Genomic DNA, 18,693 nt, shown 5'->3' with positions numbered 1-18,693 from the left:
GAACTTAATTAATTATAAGAAAAATAACATATAATTCAAAATTTTTAGCTCAATTAATGGTTTATTAAATATTAATTATAACAGTTATACGAAAATATCAAGTGGATACTTTTATGTTATTGAAAGAAAAGGAAACACATTACTTTTTCATGCAAACAAAGGATCCTTTTATGAATGTGATCCCCTCCCCCTTCCGATAAGATGTTCAAGGATCCCTGGAAGTGATATGGAAAGATTATTATTATACTTCGGAATGACTCTGCAAAGTGGGGAGCTTTGGACTGTTACCCTGCAGGGACCCCTTTGCAGATAAACATCCAACTTATACATGCTGATTTTACCTGCATCTAATTATCAAAAGAAGGGGGGACTTGAGCATGGCCCCCACATCCTGGAGCAGAAGATAGATAGTTAGGCTGAAATTTTTTGCGGGGGGGGGGGGGCCCCCGTTAGACTTTTCACGGGCCCTTCTGTAGTTAATTTATATCGTAAAAAAGCAAAAAATTATGAGAATTGTCCCGGGCCCTATCGGCCCCGGTCTTGTGGGGGCCATGGCAGTGCCGTCTTAACGCATGGGCCCACCCGGGCACGGCCCGGGGGGCCTCACAAAAAATGAAATGTGGTTGAAATTTCAGAGAATTCACTACGTAGGGCCTCAGAAAAATCATTTGGCCCGGGGGCCCACGATGCTCTTAAGACGGCCATGGACTTGGGTGCTGGAACGTAGAGTAAGGCCGCAACCAGGACCTGTCTCTCGCATGGGCAGGGCCGCAACTAGATGCTTGGTCACTCGGAGGCAAGCGCGCATTTTGACGCCCCCCTTGTAATGTTGAAAGAGAGGTTTCAGAATGAAATTTGCGCCCTCTCAGGTCTAGCGCCCGGGAACACGAGACTGGCCTGCTCCCCCCTCCTAGTTGCGGCCCTGCTGCGTATGGGCAAACGAGGCACATGACAAGGCCCCAAAAATTTTCGGGCACCATTCGCATGCCAAAATTGCCATCTTCTTTGGATATTTCAATTTTTTTACAAAAATATTATAACACGTATTTTTAATTTTTGATCGTCTTGGAGGAAGGCACGGACCCTAAAGTTCCCTCTAACTCCTGCGTACGTCTCTGCTTCCAAGAATGCTACATATAAAGGGCTCACAAAATCGTTTTTTGTCCAGGGCCCCCGAACTTATGAGAAACAGGCCCTGGCAGCAACGCCACAACTATATGCTTAGTTAGCTTGGACATTGTGGCGCCCCATGTATGAATGGTGAAATATGTGCCCTTTTTGGCCTATAGATATACAGGGGACAATGCCCATCCTCCCCCCCCCCCCGTATCTCCGCCCATGACTGCGTGGGAGCTCAAGGCAGAAACGGATTTAGTTCGTTTGAGGCCCCTCCTCTTAAATTTTAAAAGAGTGTAATGAGTTGGGTCTTTACGGTGCCCTTCAGAAGGCCAGGGCGCGCCCTCACTTTTAAAACCGCCTCTGATTCAGGGTATTAAAAAAAATTACTTTTGTTAGGGGGCTGAGGCCCCGCAATAAATCACACGCAACTCATCTCTTGCCTTAAAAAAAAAAAGTGATGCCTAGCTATACGGCCCTTAGGCTGGGCTACAGGTCACTTGCCACGGGCCCCCTTTTTGTCAATTTATAGTGTGAAAAAACAAAGAAATGAAAATCGTCTCGGGCCCACCGGGTTAGTAACTAGAGTTACGAGGTAGTTACGAAGTAGTAACCCTAGTCACGCTTTGGCCCCATCCTGGCATGATTCATGGGGGTCCTCATGTTCATGGGGGGGGGGGGAATCTACGCGATGAGATCTCAAACTACGGTTTTCGTGAGAAAGTACGCACATACGTAAGCTGTTACTTCTAGCTTTCCCACTCACAACATCAGTTTGCACAGGGACCCATGATGTTGAGAGAGTCCCATGGCGTAGGGCTCCATAGAGTCCCCAAAAGAAGGAAGCTCACTGAACTCTAGCCCAGGGTCAGGGCCGTCATTTCAACTTTTTCCGGGGGGACAAAGAACATGTACTCAATGTATGTATCTATATATACATACAATTTTTAGTGTATTTTCAAAAACCATGGACCTGGCCCCCCCCCCAAATGACGGGCCTGCCCAGGGTTGCCCTTACCAGACGAATAATAGAGCTAGGTGCGTCTCAACCAGGGCCGCAACTTGGGCAGAGCAGGCGGGTCTAGTGCCCCGGGCGCTGCACCACAATGGACACCGAATTCACCCTTTAACAGCTTTTTCTACATGCAAGAGGTGCCAAAATTCCGACTTACCCCGGGTAACAAAATATATAGTTGCGAGCCTGGTCTTATAGTTGTGGCCCTGAACCCTAGACAATACAGAATTAATGAACGAAATAATTCCAGAACTGATGTAAATTGAGAATTAATGAAAGAAACAATTTAAAAATTGGCGAAAGCTTCCAATAATTTAACCTAAGTGCGGGGATCGGTGCGGCCGCACCTGTCGCACACCCCCTAAGGGCGTCTCTGCTCTAGCCCAGGGTGGGTTCGAATCCAGGGTGATATGTCTGGGCGGGGGTGATTGATTGTGCATATTAGTTCGATCGTCCTGTGTTTTTCGGAAATAATTCGGTTCTTGGGAGGAATGATCGCTCCCTTCTGGATCTGCCAAGTTAGGAAATACTGTGTTAGGCCTGCGTCTGGTGACACCTTTTCGGTGTCGCGAACCCTTTTCAGCGTCAGCAGGTCAATTTCGATGCCGCCCATAAAATCCAAGATGTAGGTATTGTTTTTTTTTTATAATTTGCATATCATAAAAAGGGGAATAAATTAAAATTTCACAGCACAATTTATGCAAACGCAAAAAGGATCCCGCGGACCCTTCAACAAAGTGGATCACAGGTGGAAAATGCTGTCCTAGCATAGGTAGGGTTCCACAGACCAAACTTTTTTATTTATAAGATTTTTGTTTTTTATTAATATTTAGTTTTGATTAAATTCAATGCAATAAGCATAAAAGCGTCTCTCCATTGGATGGGGGTTGGGGCAGGGCCGTCTTAAGAGTATCATGGGCCCCCGGGCTAATGGATTTTTCTGAGGCTCTACCAAACAACTTCTCGAAACTTTCAACCAGATCTCATTTTTCTGAGGCCTCTCTTTGCTTGTGGCCCCCGGGCCGTGCCCGGGTGGGCCCATGCCTTAAGACCGCTCTGGGTTGGGGTACCTTGGATAAGACAGGAGGGTCACGAGAAGAAAAAAAGGGGGCGGGACATGGGCAAAAACGATAAAGAAAACACTGCTCTAAACCAACACAGTCGAATGCCGTTATAACGAACGCAGAGACCGCTCCGAAGAGACCGGAGAAATTACTTCGTTATAACGAAACTTTGTTATAAAGGAATTCCAGTTTCGCATTGTTCCCACGTAAAATTATCGGAGGGGGGGATTAGAAAAGTGTTCGTTAAAACGAGATTTTTGTTATAACGGGGTATTCGTTAAAACGGGATTCGAATGTAATAGAATCAGCATCCTCGGGCCCCATCTTAAACCATTCATACCCCGGTGCCACAAATGTGTGACAGAGCCGTAACTAAGCCAGGGCAACCGGGAACCCGAGCGAATGTGTGGGAAGGGGATAGGCTCGCAAATAATGTACACTTATTTTGCATAACTTTTTTCCACTTTTAAGCCCCCCCCCCCCCCCTCAAGATGTCTGCCCCGGCGTGCCAAGAAGGCAGCTACGGTCCCTGATGTGTGGGTTGTTTTTTCTCACTGTAGAATTTGTTTCTTTTGATCTCAGGGCATAGGCGAGGATAGACTTGGAAGTCTGGGGGGGGGGGCACGGTCATTATTACTGGGGGGGGGCACGATGATGATGATGCCAATTCATATATGCATATATACATTAGATCAGTCAACTTCACCTTTGACGCTGGGGGGGGGGGGGGTTCCGAGCAAGTGAGCAAATGTTCTGGGCACCCGCTACCCAGGGCCGTCTTAAGAGCATCATGGGTCTCCCGAGCCAAGTGGTTTTTCGGAGGCCCTACCTGGTAAATCCTAGAAAATTTCAACCGGATCGCATTTTTGTGAGGCTCCCCTCTTCTCTTGAGGCCCCCAGGCCGTTCCCGGGTGGGCCCATGCGTTAAGACGGCACTACGCCTACCTTGCTGGAAGTACCAATTTACATACTTACCCTCTAAAAATCACTTTAATGCTACTACTTAACTATATATGCAACTCCTCGCACACATTCCCCTCTGGAATTTCTAACGAATCGGCAAATGTCGGAACGTGTTGTGTAAGTAACGTATTTCTGTTGTCATAAATTACTTCCAGCAAGGTAGGCGCAGTGCCGTCTTAACGCATGGGCCCACCCGGGCACGACCCGGGGGCCTCAAGAGAAGTTGCGCTTGATTCATGTTCTTGCTGGTGCTGCCATCCGTCTTCCATATTTTGAAGTTAAGATGGTATTAATGTGGTTAGAACTCTTAGGTACTTAATAGAAAACTTAGGTACTTATGGTTAGAATTCCTGAAATCCCATGTTATGTCTGTATTATGATGAAGGGCTGCCTATTCTCTCTGCGGAGGGACTTTCCAAATTGGAGTCCGGCTAGCATTCGCACCTCGAAGTTGGAAAATCACTTTACTAAAAAGGGCTTCCCCCCCCCACCCCGACCATGCCCGGGGAGGCCCCCACGCGCCAAGATAGAGCTTCCTCCATGCGGGGAGTGGGGGCATACTATACAGGCACTTCATTGTATCAAACTGTGACTCTTTTGTCTTTCAAAAGACATCCGAATAACGCGATGTTTGAAAACGAAACCTGCTGCGATGTACCTAATCGTCGACCCCTTCCCCTGAGATAATTTTTTTTTTCAAGTGTTACCCTTCGCAGTCCTTTCGAACGAACAATTATAAATACGGTTAAAGCGTTTAATTTCAGGCTACCATGTTACACCCTATTCAAGGATAATATAAGAGGGAAAATAATATCTCCCACTCGACATTTTTCATAGAGTTTCATTCTTGAAAAAAAAAATAATAACGTTTGAGCTACTCTTGAAATTATATTGGAGTTTCAAGGGGGGGTGAGGGGGAGATTCCGAAATTTCACTTTTACGACACTCAAGAGCAAGTGTGCCTTGGAGTCTTTTTCAGTCTGCGGGAGGGAGATATGCGGCATAGACTAAAGATATATTATTCTAACTCTGTGATATGCGGCATTTTTGCCGTTCACGTCCCAGAAAAATTTGTAAGTTTAGGAAAGATGATATGACCCGTATTTTAAGAGATATTCCCGTGATTTTGGTCGTCCCAACACATTCATAAAACTGGGCCGCAACTAGATGCTTGGTCACCCGGGACAATTTGACGGTTGAAGCAGAGGTTTCAAAATAAAATTTGCGTCCCCTCGGGTCTAGCGTCCGGGCACGAGACCCGCCTGCTGTCCCCTAGTTGCGGGGCCCTGTCATGAAAAAAAAAATGCCTCGTTTTTACCCTTATTTTCAACGAGGCTTACATGATTTTTTTGAAATCAAAAATTGAGATTATTCTGGTGACATAAATGAATGCATTTGACAATACGATTTTTTAGCTGTAATTGACAACTTTACCTGCCTTTGACGGTTTTTTTTCCTGCAATTGGCAAGTGTACTTGACTTATGAAATTTTTTCTGTCTGTAATCCTTTGAGAATTTTTGTGGCCCTAATTAGCAACTTCATTTGCCTTTGACAACTTTTTTGGTCGTAATTGGTAGCTTTACTTTCCTTTGACAATTTTGTTTTGGTTGTAGGCCTAATTGGCAATTTCACTTTTCTTAGATCAGCGGTTCTCAACCGGTGCTCCGTGTGCACTTCTTAGGGGCTCCGCGGTGACTCAAGGAAAATAAAATAAATAAGTAAATTTGATAGATATATATAAAATGAAAAACAGAGGCCTACAGGGTTTCGCCATAAAAATTATATACAAAAAGGGCTCCTCGAGTCAAACAGGGCTCCGATATAAAAGTTATGTACTGAAAAGAGCTCCGCGAGTCAAAAAAGGTTGAGAACCGCTGATATATACCATCAAAGTTGTTCCTGAAACGCGGATGCGCTTCCATAGCTTTCATAGAGTAACATGGCTAGAGAATCCATTCAAATGTCATTTCTCACGTTCATTTTTTTTTTTTTGCGAGGACATGGCACATTCGTGATTCTGGCATGACGTAGCCGATATATTGGTTATTGTACAAGCAGAATTTGACAAAATTACGTTACAAAACAAATTACAGTATGATACATGGTAATTAGCTCAGCTGAATAAAGGCATTCTTTAGTTTTGACATATTTTTTAATAAATTTTCTTATTTGCAAGTTTTTATTTTGGAGAATCTCTCATGACCCCCTCCCCTCCCCAACCTCACCTCAGTTCATTGACACGACCCACGGTTTGCGCACCACTGTGATTCGCTCTTACCATAGTTGAATAACAATGTGTTTCAACAAATGAATTACTTTCTTGCTCATTATTTAGCACAACGGAATCACCTAAAAATTCATTTTGGAGGTGTTGAAACGTCTGTTGAAAATCATTCGTGTTGGAGATTCCATTCCGGTAAGACGTGTTTGCGTCTAACCTCGAAGGAAGGCCTCTGTATGAGGCTTAATCTAGATTCAGGTAAGAATCACAGTTTTTAGGGCTTCGGTCGTGGGCATTGACACGGTTAGGTAGCTCTGGGAAGGGTTCCCAATGTCTTCGTTTGATGTTTTTGTGGTTCGTTGTTCTTTCTCCCCTGTTAGTTTGGCTTAGCTCTGTGGACCAGAGAGGTACCGAGCATCGTGACCCCCGGCAGTTTGAGTGAGCGAACCCTTTGCGTTCGTCCTCTCTGCATTTGGAGGTCAGTTGCTCAGCCACTTACACTCAACATCGTCGTGGCAATGGTATCACTGGCTCGTTGTTTCGAGTCACTGTGCCAATGGTGCCGGGTTTTGAGGTGGTGGGCTAAGGGTTCGCAGAGCTGAGCAGAAACCGTTTCATTCAAGACTACTGCAGTCAAACGTAGGTATGTACACTAAACCATTGTGGTGGTCGAATGCGAGAACCCGGGTTCGAACTCTACCGTCACCACAGTGGTGGTCAAGTTGGTTCATCTGAAGTTGGTTTTCTGTGGTTCCCGTAAAATTTTCATCGGGATATATAGGATTGACCACATGAGTTATCAATACACCGTCAATCGACTGCTTCGACAAGAGGACACTAGTACCGTTTGAATTCTCTGAGTGGAATGGGGTGCTCCACCCCTATGTCATGTAATCCTTGATCGATCAAACTTTTGATTGCTCCTGTGATATGATTTTACACAACTTTCTATAAGGCTGAGATCCCACCAAAGTTTTTCCGCCGTCGCGTCGATTTGCCGCGAGATAAGGAATTTCGTGGCGAACACCCATTGCTTTTTTTTGCCGCCTTTTTTTACCCCCTTCAAAACATTGATATCTGTACCTGTCCCCCTTCCTTCTCGCCGTCTTCCATACGTCAAAATGTAAATTTTCGCGGCAGAAAACTCGCCGCTTCCGCCGCCAGACCTGCACAGTGAGAGGCTAGCTTCCTAACGGCTCGACTGCCAGGCGTTCTTCGTTAGCCGAAAAATTCCTGAGTCGAGGCGTTCGTTAGCCGAGGTATCACTAAACATGCCAATTTCGTATATCAACGGACTTTTTGATAACAAAATCTGGAAGCAAACCTTAACGAGAAAGCATCGATCATTGGCTCCAAATGCTCACAATAAAAACCAAAAAGAATCAGAGCACCATCAACTCATCAAACGTTGAACCGGGCCACAATCACCATCATCATTAAAGTATCGATATAACACACGATATCACTCTTTCATCCAGTACATTAACGAAAAACATCGAGAACTAATCATCATGACCGCTAATCCGATTCATCTTGCTATTTAACCGCTAACGCTCCTACTCCTAATGTTTACGGAGAGAATTACGCACTTATTTTACGGAGAGGACCTGTACATATTAACCATAACCACATTCTCTCCAACGTGGAGTAAAACCGAAACTTATCAACACTGCTAAGCGCAAAGTTAGTCACGTGAGAGATTAGCAATCAGCGAATCATTGATTTTTATTGAGCGAAAATATTGAAGTAATATTGAAAAATTGTGCAAATCAATCATTATTGAAGAATATCTTATATCCTGGATTCATGGGAAAATTCCCCGACAGCAATTCATCTCGCCACTCAATTCACCAATATGAAAATTTCACGGACAAACTGTTCGTCACGAGCGATTGAGCAAGTAAGTGAATATGTGAGCCAGTGAATGAATATGTGAGCGAGTAAGTGAATATGTGAGCCAGTGAATTAATGTGTGAGCGAGTAAGTGAATATGTGAGCCAGTGAATGAATGTGTGAGCGAGTAAGTGAATATGTGAGCCAGTGAATGAATGTGTGAGCGAGTGATCGGGCAAGTAAGTGAATGTGTGAGCGAGTGATTGAGCAAGTGAGGGAATGTGTGAGCGAGTGATCGAGCAAGTAAGTGAATGTGTGAGCGAGTGATTGAGCAAGTGAGGGAATGTGTGAGTGAGTGATCGAGCAAGTAAGTGAATGTGTGAGCGAGTGATTGAGCAAGTGAGTGAATATGTGAGCAAGTGAATGAAAGTGTGAGCGAGTGATTGAGCAAGTAAGTGAATGTGTGAGCGAGTGATCGAGCAAGTAAGTGAATGTGTGAGCGAGTGATTGAGCAAGTGAGTGAATATGTGAGCAAGGGAATGAATGTGTGAGCGAGTGAATATGTGAGCAAGGGAATGAATGTGTGAGCGAGTGAATATGTGAGCAAGGGAATGAATGTGTGAGCGAGTGATTAAGCAAGGGAATGAATGTGTGAGCGAGTGATTAAGCAATAGAGTGAATGTGTGAGCGAGTGATCGAGCAAGTAAGTGAATGTGTGAGCGACTGATTGAGCAAGTGAGGGACCGAATGAGTTGGTGAATCAGCCAGTGAACAAGCTAGTAAAGTCACTAAAGTGTTCATGTGCTCACTCACTCGCTCATCTATTTACTTACTTGCTCACCCACCCACTAAAAAACTCTCACTCACTCACCTACTTATTTTTCCACTCACTTGCTCAGCACTCCTTCACTTATTCTTATTTCTCATTAACCGTCACTCGCTCAACCGTCAGTTTCTGTTATCCGTCATCGTTTTAAAAAAAAATGAGTGAGTATCAACACAAACAAACAGACATCTTTAAAATTGTCCACGGATTACTTTTACACCCTGCAACAGCGGTTCTCAACCGGTGCTCCGCGGAGCCGTTGGGGCTCCTTGTGCGCTCCTCAAGGGCTCCGCGGCCACTCCATTTGAAAAAGAAAATTATAATTACTTTAGAATAATAAAAATAAGTCAGTAATTTTGATAAATAAGTAAAAAATAGGTCTACGGGGCTCCGCCATAGAAATTATATGCCAAAAAGGGCTCCGCGAGTCAAAGGTTGAGAACCGCTGTATTAGATCATTTTGTTTTTGGGCTGATTGGCGATATCCCGTATGTATGTGTATGGATCCAGATTTCTCGTATTTTCATGAAGGAAACATGGTCAGCATAGGCATTCATCGTGTGTGTGTATACTTTTCTCCCGGAACACCTTCTGCGGGACGGATGGAACCTCTTGGAGGAACCGCATTTGGCCCGCGGGCGGGAGGTGTTCAAGAAAATTCGACTAGAATGGGAGAGGGGTGGAAAATTTTGTGTTGCTCACAGGCGGCAAAACCATAAATCCGCCTCTGACCACACCAAACGGTAATATAATAGCTCTCCACCAAAGGGGTCGGAGGAAGGGCGATAGTAATTACTGCATCGCACACAGTTTCAGCTGTGCTCTCAAAGCTCTCATAACAAACGGAAACAATGTCATAGAAAGAATATCAATAGAAACTGCTGGTAGTTCCTTGAGTATCTTATCACGTCATGACGTTTTTAAATCGATTGAGCATTCATGTTCGACTATTTTTGACACGCTAGGTGCCGTTTCAATACCCCTAACCAGGATTTCAATCCTTGTTATAACCTCCCTTCCTCCATGTCTCATTTTCATTTGCTTCCAATCTATTCAGGGGTGGCAATAGCTTTTAGGGCTATTGGAACGTTCCCCTTAATAGCATGGGAGCAAAACATGATACACTTGGGAAAAAAATTAGATACGTTATTGGCAGAGGCGGATTAATGGGTTTGCCGCCCTTCACCTGTTCTAGTTCGATTTTCTTGACCACTCTCATTCGTCCAATTTTCCGTCATAGGCTATAGCCCACTCAGCTCCGCCCCCCCCCCCCAGTTTCTAAATCACTCCTTTGGTCACTCACAAATCTCGTGATTGCTTTCTTGGTCACTATGGTTCACTGATCAGGTGCTTCACTAGCACGGTCACTCTTTTGATCATTTACATGCTTGCACACGCTCTAGATAACCATTTTTGGTTATTCACTGGTCTGGTTTCTCGCTCTTTAGGCCATTCTTTCCGTAGCTCAATGACCTGGTCCCTGATTCTAGGTGATTCACAGAACTTGTCCTTAACTCTCAGGGTCACTCTTTTGATCACTCATCGATCTGGTATCTCTCCATTTAGTTCATTCTTTCGGTACCTCACAGAACTGGTCCTTCACTCTCTAGGTCACTCCTGGTGACTCACAGAACTGGTCCTTCACTCTCTAGGTCACTCTTTCTGTAGATCACAGACCCGGTCCCCTGATTCTAGGTGACTCAGAACTGTTCCTTCACTATCTAGGTCACTTTTTTTATATCTAACAGACCTGGTCCCGGATAGTCCTTCCAGGTTGACTCACAGAGCTGGTTCCTCACTCTGGGTGACTCGACAGACTTCACTCTCTAGGTCACATCCCGACTTGGTTTCTCGCTCTCTAGGCCCTTTAGTTCACAGACCTGGTCCTCGATAATCCTTCTAGGTGACTCACAGAGCTGGTTCCTCACTCTGGGTGACTCGCACAGAACCGGTCCTTCACTCTCTAGGTCACTCCCAGACCTGGTTTCTCGTTCTCTAGGCCCTTCTTTTGGTAGCTCACAGACTTGGTTCCTGATTCTAGGTGACTCACAGAACTGGTTTCACCTAGGGTGACCCACAGAACTGGTTTCACCCAGGGTGACCCACAGAACTGGCCCTTTACTCTCTAGGGTCCCTCTTTTGGCCACTCATATGCTTGCACACTGTTTTGATCACTCACATGTTTCAACCCTCTAACTCACTTGTTGGTCACTCACTGACTTAGCCCCTCGTTCTCCAGACATAATTAGATTCATTCATGACTTTAACACCAGCGTAGTATTCAAATTTTGCCGTCCCTTCTCCCATTCTATTACGGGACCATTCAAGTATTACGTAAGCAAATTTTCAGCCATTTTTGACCCCCCCCCCTTTTCAGCAAAAGTCTGACGCCCCCCCCCCCCCTGTCAGCAGCTTAGAATATTTCATATCTTTAAAAAGGGGTGGTTGATGACGTAAGCAACCTTCAAACCCCCCCCCTCCCCCCTTGTCATTAAAAGTCAGCGAATCCGAAACCCCTCGATGCTGACTTAATACTTGAATGACCCCTAATTTTCTTGACCACTGGTATCTCAAACTCCCCTCCTAACTTGCCACCTTGGGCTATAGCCTGCTGAGCCCCTGTCCCCCCCCCAACCTCTTTAAATACGCCTCTGATAATGGGAAAATAATGGACTTAAAAGAATGTCCCGTAAACACGAGTGGTATGGTCACACCACTCAGGATTCATTGTTGGTGGTCCGTTGAATTTTTTTCAGACATTTTACTAGTGCCTGGTTTCAGAAAGATTGAGAAACAACACTGACTGCTGGTCTAGTGTCACAGAAATAGGTATGTAAAATGGACGCGTACGGGTGGTCATTATACCGTTCCAGCAACGATCGTTGCAAGAGTCCTCTGAGAGTCGTGCTCAGTGACACGATGAATAATAGTGTGATTATGCCTTAATTACTGAATCATTTATTATGTCATGGTTGACATTCTGAAAGCGACACTTTCCTGCTTCATGGCGTATGGAAGTCACGTCCGTTATCCGCAGCGTTTTCTTTTTTTTACCAAAGAAAACGCCTTGTTACTTTTGGGTAGACCAACTCACACAATGTGTTCAGCCATGCGTTGATCTATTCGAGGCACAATCCGGTAGACACTGGATGAATATCCGAATCGCGATTCAGTATTCAATTTGGTTAAAGTTAGAACAACGTACTGAATGAATTCGGCCCCCCTAATAGTTTGCGGCTAGTGCCATCTTAACGCATGGGCCCAATCGGTCATTGCCTCATGAAAATCAAATCTGATTAAAATTTCGAATGGAAGCATGCAAATTGGTAGGCAGTCATTAGTGTGGGGGGGGGGGACCCTCGGAAAAATCACTTGGTCCGGGGGTTCCACGATGCTCATGCGTGACCAAAGTTTAAGATCCATTGGTCTGTCCATTCTGTTGGTGGGGGGGGGGGGGAGAGGATTTCGTGCACTTACAAATACAAATACAACGCCACAACAGGCAAATTGCCCAACGAGGTGGCTGCATCATGGATCCCCGCAAAAATAAGCAAAAATAAATAAATAAAACACACATTTTTCAGGTGGCAAAAATGGAAAACATCACGCGCACACTCTATTTTGATTTCTCTTCCGGAAGCTGGCAAATATCGGGACTTGTTATTGCCAAGGAGTCGTTGTTTTTCATCTCACAATATTTTTGATCTTCATTAATTAAAGTTTTCTAATGAGTCCTTATTATGTAACAATACGAGAGTGACGAGCGAGACAAACCACATGTTGTTTCTCTTTCCGCGAAACAAACAATAAGGACACGAAGAGCCGACACTATTAACCGACCTTGAAATTAGTGGTCCAACGAAGGAATAGATTATTGGTCGATAGTTGTCATGTTTGAGCAGCTGTTCCTGAGATGTAATTGGCTTGTGCATATCATATAAAAAGCGAAAGGATTTTGTCACTAGTATTGTTTGTTTTGGATCACATCATACCTCGCCATGTCCTCAAACGTCGTATCTCTGGCTCTCGTCTTGGCCGCAGCATTCGTAAGTATTACTTGATACTCATTTGGCGACCCACAATATACAGAGCTTCATATAGCGAGTGCCAAATGCATTTATATGATGCAATATTGTGTATCTAAGTTGAATGACCTTGCGTTCGAGCTGATACTGCCCCCCACTCCCCGAGGCCTCTTACAAGTCTTCTACAGTTGGTGTTAAATGCTATGGAATATCATTAGTTTCCCTTCTGATTTTCCAACTATCCTACCCTAAAGTCTCTCCGCAGAGAGCAAGCAGACCTTCAATATGATACTACCATAACAAAAATTCAAAAATTTATTATCTTCACTTCAACATGTGGAAGACCAATGGCAGCACTAGCATGAACGTCTAACCGATTAATCAGAAATCCCGCAGAGGAATGCGCACGAGGTGCTATAGAGTTCCCTCGAGCCGTGCCCGGGTGGCGCCCTGCCTTCGCACTCGATCCCACCGACCTCAGAATTGATGCTTTGAAAGTGTCCCTAACCGGGGATTGTTTCTTCTTCTGGGGAATGGTAGGTTGAGGTTTGTTGTCAACGGGTCTTCTTTAACATAGTATTTCTTAATTGACCTGTCAGGTTCGTGGTATCAATCATTCCAAGCGCGAATGGGAGCCGATCTCCGTTAAAAGTCTCACCACAGACAGCAACAGGCATATAACGGTACAAATATTCAATCATCACACTTCACTCACAATTCGAAATATAGATGACACTGAATATAGATAGCACTGAAAAATCAGACACAACACTAGATATACAATCAGACTGTTTTAGGTAACAACATTTTCTTTTGGACTCCGATAAGAAATTAGGCTAGAAGAGATCTCTTGGAGATAGGATAAGTCTGGTGCCAGAGTCCATTCATTCAGTCGTATACATGGTTTTCTATCGCCATTCGAGATGGTATAATACGTAATGATGTTATAATGGGTCGGCCATATAAGGCTCTCTCCCCCCTCCGAGTCAAACAAAGGTCTCTGAAATTGTTGTAAACATTGGTTCATTGCCAGAGCTCGAATTTGACATAAGAGGGGACCCCTGGGCAAAGCAGAAACTAGGGACCCCGTGAGAATAACGACAAAGATGTTTGTATAGTCAAAGTTAATATACTTGAAGGAAAGTCTTTTTTCCCCTGGATATTATGCCAAGGTGAACTCGGTAAGAAAATGTTACGGGTCTCCACCGGGAAACGAACTCAGTCCTCTTGTAAACCGGGCAACACCCCTGGTGGGGGGACATTTGCTCAAGTTAAGGGCAGATTACTGAGCATCTACTTCAGTGCGTCACGCCACAGTGCGTAAATAAAGATGGAATGGTCCTATCTCCTATGGTGTATACGGGTAGTGCGTTTGCGCGGTTTGCAAAAGGACTGGGTTCTTGCATAAAATAAAGCATTTTATTGTGTTTCACAAATTTTCCACATGACCTTGTGGAGGACTAATCAGGCTGGGATCTCAGCCGAAGAAACGGTGTGACGAATGAAACGAACATTAATGCTCTGGTGCACAGCAAAGTCCTTTTTACTTTTACCTTGCCTAGCTCCGGGGATTTTCGTGCTACAGGTACCATTCCAACGCTATTTAGTGTTTTTCAGTATGGAGATCGCATTCCAATACAAAAAACTTGAATTGATATTTTTTGCTTGCCATTTGATATTTTCGAAATTTTCTCACTGTAACCGTAACTGTTAGAGTGACACTGTTGTTTTCCATATCATTCCTGAGCGCATACCTCAAAATACCTTATGCCAAAATTTCATTCAGTTTCTGTGAATAGTATGATAGTTAGGGGCCCATATGTCGGGATAGTTTTTTTATAATCACCCCGTGTGTGTGTGTGTATGTATATATATATATATATATGTATGTTTTCCTTTCTCCCCTTCTTTTAACGTGGAACAAAGTTACGACATTTACGTCTAATACAGATCATTCAAATTTAACACGAACAGCTTGCACGCGAAATGGTTAATTTCAGTTCTTTGGTTATTTCGATATTTTTTTACATTGTGTCCTTTATGTAATTGTGTGGTCTAAATCTTATTTTATTTTTTTCTGAGTAGGCAAAAAATATTGTTTAACCTATTGCATTTGATACAGGTGTGCGCCACTTGTTTAATACCGGGTGTACCGATGGAAGAAGAGACAAAGATATGCTCCTACGCCGCAGGCGGACGAAATTTCACGGCGGTCAAGGTTAGTACTGTATAGAAATGTTTAGCGGTGATCATCATTGTCATCATGGATTCAGAATAATTCCAGCCAGTATTTTCTTTTCCAGTAAACTGAAAGCATCTCGAATCATTTCAAGCCATTTGCATCCACGAGTGTCCCTCATTTCCGAGAATGGAATAATCCGATTTTCACGTTTTGTGAATTGTGGGTTATCAAAGGAAACTGGGTCTCCCATTGAACCCGTTTCCTTAGATGATGCGTAATGATACGGGACTGGTAGCGAGGGAGGATGCAAATAGGTTGAAAATGTCGAAATATTGCTGACAATTTCGAATGTTTCCGCAGGTGAGCATGTGGTCGTGCCAGATACAGTGCGATTTCAGTGACGGAACAAGCGCCGAATATTGGTCTCCCGATGGACAGCCGTGCTGCGAAATCGGTGGATTGGCACCCACTGGGGTAAGCCTACGACACTGCATAGCATTTTCCTTTTACGTATTCCACTTTTATGAGTTGAGCAGAGCAATACGAGCCTGTGGATTCTGAATTTCTGTTCTTTTGTCTGAATTTACAGCTCTGCAAAGGTGGAGTGTGCCAGATCGGAGGCGTCATAAATCCAGGAGGTAACACGCAGGGAGGCAACTTGCAGATTCCATTTTTTGGCTGAAGGAGCAAAAATAGCTAAGAAGATTTATTTTCTCCCCGTATTTGATGGCTATTCATAATGGAATTTATTTGAAAATAAAATAAAATTCTTTTTGGGAAAACTGGTAAATTTTTTTGTTTTGCGCAAAAAGAGCTGCAAGTCGTTAACTACAATCTAAAGCAAAATGCATGGCTCTCGAAATAATTTTCTATAGAAATGTGTACTAGGTATATTGAAATGCATAGGATGATAGCGTTTCGCTAAAAGTGCATAGGAACGCGTTCGAAACTTCTAAAAACGTATTATTTTTCGTAACTGGTTTTTTTTTCACTTTTTTTTCATCATTTTACTCATTTCCACCATCGCTGGTTAATTTTTGCGTACCCCCCGGGTGGGAACCATTAATCTAGAGATCTCTCTGTATGTGAATTCAAACTTTTTACAACTAAGAATCGGACTGGGCAATCCTTCGTTATATCGTAAATGTCAGAACAAAACATAAAAGCTTATTATAACCGATATCTTCCTGTTGGGTTCCTAGAATGCAGGTTGTTGGAGAACCTGGTGTCCTTACCAGACTGCAACTGGGAGAAGGGAGGTGGGTGGAAAGCGCCGCTAAGTTGACCTTTTTCCAGCCAGCTCAAAACCACAGTGAGGATGGCACCAAAATAGTCGGGGCTTTCAGAGCAATTTTTCGTTTCTAGTTGGATCCGTGGTCCTCACCAAGTAAAAATATATATATATTGTGCATTTCGTGAATAAGCACCCCCCCCCCCACCTCACCGAAATTTCGGATACTTGACGTGCTATGGCGCGAGTTAAGTGATTGAGTAGTCAACTAAATTTCAAGTGGTCAAGTGCTCAAAAAACTGTGACCAATCAAGTAATGAATGCTGATTGGATAATACGAAGCCACTTTATAACGAAGGTTTCATTAGCTGAATCTCAAAAAACTTCGGCAGCACGCTGAAAAGGGCCTGAAAATTATGTAATTCTGAAGTTTCATCAATTATGGAAGCATTTATTTCATTCATTCTGAATTTTTATCGGGTCTGGAATTATTTTTCATTTGTTAATTCAAATTTTATAATATATAAAATCGGGCTGAGAGCCCCCGCTTCTGATAAGGGCGGCCCTGACAGTAATCTGCGGATATTTCGAAAAATATCTTTCCGCAAAGCGTTGTCACGAGTTAGAATGCTCTTCAAATGTAAAAAATAGAATTCCCATAATTCCTAATGCTAACACAAAAAGAGCTTGGTTAAACTAATTGATGTTTTTTTAATGGCCTCCGCGCAAAACAACGGGTGTAACTTCATTCCTCGCCGCCATCATAGAAAGAGATAGGAAAGGAAACGAGAGGAAACTCTTCCTCTCATACACAGGATGGAGAATTCAACGAAATACAACCTCGACATTTTTTAAAGGCGCGACGCTCATCACGTGCCGCCTGGAAACGTGCGCGCCTCAAGACGTTGAGGGTGAAATTCTTCCCAACACTTTCACGATTGTGAAAACGAGTGCTTTTGTGTGTGTGTTCAGCAAAAGCAGGTGCATGACCCCTGGGGTCACTCAACCGTAGTGTGGCGGGGCTGATCGATGATTTAAAAGCGGCTCCCAAAGGGGTATATACACGGAAAACATATTAACCGCCACGACCAGTCCAGAGAATGTTGATATACCGTGATAAGTTGCAAATACATATTATCTCACTCAACAGGTTTCTAACAGACAACGCGTTTGGAAGATGTCAGACTCAATGGTAGTCTCCTTAATATGAAGCATGGGGTTTTCAATGCATGGCCCTCTGAGCTTTTTTGTCGTGGCCCACCACCGATCGTTTCCAGAAAATGGTTGAAAACATTGAAAAACGAGTAATTCAGGAATAAATGAAAGAAATTGTTTCGGAATTGATAAAAGAAATAATTCTACAAGATTTGATAAAAGTAATATAACTACAGAATTAATGAAAGAAATAGTTTCGGAATTAATGAAAGAAATAAATCCAGAATTGATGAAAATTCAGAATTACTGGAAGAAATAATTTTAGAATTAATTTAGAATTAAATAATTTCAGAATTAGTGAAAAAAGTAATAATTTCAGGATAAATAAAAAAGTCTTCATTTATTTTTCGTCTTTGTTTAACTCGGGCCATTGGCTCCTTCTATCAAGATGGCACTAAATGGCATGAGTTGGTGTCTCGCGGGCATGGGCGGAGATATGGGGGTGGGGGCATTGCGCCCCAGCGTCAGAGGTGGAGTCAACTGATCTAATGTATATATGAATTGACATCATCATCGTGCCCCCCCCCCCCAGACTTCCAAGTCCACATCCGCCTATGTCCGCGGGAACTTTCAATTTGACCGCGCTGTCTATGTTCACTATGTTCTTAGCTTAAAGGTTGAAGAGCCTTGACATAAAGTGATAATCTCTCTTTGCTGAAATTACACGATTTTTTTAAGCGAAATTTTTTTTTTTGTTTGTAATTTTCCATTTTCTGAAGATTTCAATTACTACAAACATTGTCAGAAGCTGTACAATTTCTGGCCCGCGGTAAGCGCCCTAAAGCAGAATGTTTTGCATTGTTATGCAAGAAGCTTTCGGCTGACTGGAAATGTTCTGCGGTATAAAAATCGCCATGTTTTCTATACTTATCTTAAAATTGTTTCAGATTGTTCTGCAGTTGCACTCTCTCTGATTGTTCAGAGTGGACGAGAAGTCGGACATATTTGCCGCCCTTCACCTCCCTTTCCCACTATTCTAATTTTTTTTGAATACCCATTAA

General features: G+C 43.5%; 1 protein-coding gene across 1 annotated transcript; it reads left to right on the top strand.

Annotated features, from left to right (window-relative positions):
* The first annotated feature begins 12,939 nt into the window (after nucleotides 1-12,939).
* LOC149064430 (uncharacterized) lies at nucleotides 12,940-16,028 on the top strand. Its single transcript, XM_089254785.1, has 4 exons — nucleotides 12,940-13,085; nucleotides 15,187-15,282; nucleotides 15,607-15,720; nucleotides 15,836-16,028. The coding sequence occupies exons 1-4, from the start codon at nucleotides 13,038-13,040 to the stop codon at nucleotides 15,926-15,928; spliced, it is 351 nt and encodes a 116-aa protein (XP_089110911.1). The 5' UTR covers nucleotides 12,940-13,037; the 3' UTR covers nucleotides 15,929-16,028.
* The last annotated feature ends 2,665 nt before the right edge of the window (nucleotides 16,029-18,693 follow it).

Source organism: Pholcus phalangioides, unplaced genomic scaffold, assembly GCF_987345545.1.
Source record: "Pholcus phalangioides strain wild (caught in Gottingen) unplaced genomic scaffold, Ppha-v1.0 ptg000042l_1, whole genome shotgun sequence".
Lineage (NCBI taxonomy): Eukaryota > Metazoa > Arthropoda > Arachnida > Araneae > Pholcidae > Pholcus > Pholcus phalangioides.
Note: the sequence above shows the minus strand (reverse complement) of the source record. Positions and strands in the feature narration are given on the sequence as shown.

Coding starts and splice junctions, on each gene's coding strand:
- LOC149064430 (XM_089254785.1), top strand. CDS start 13,038: ATGTCCTCAAACGTCGTATCTCTGGCTCTCGTCTTGGCCGCAGCATTC. Junction 15,283..15,606: donor GAAATTTCACGGCGGTCAAG/GTTAGTACTGTA, acceptor ATGTTTCCGCAG/GTGAGCATGTGGTCGTGCCA. Junction 15,721..15,835: donor GTGGATTGGCACCCACTGGG/GTAAGCCTACGA, acceptor CTGAATTTACAG/CTCTGCAAAGGTGGAGTGTG.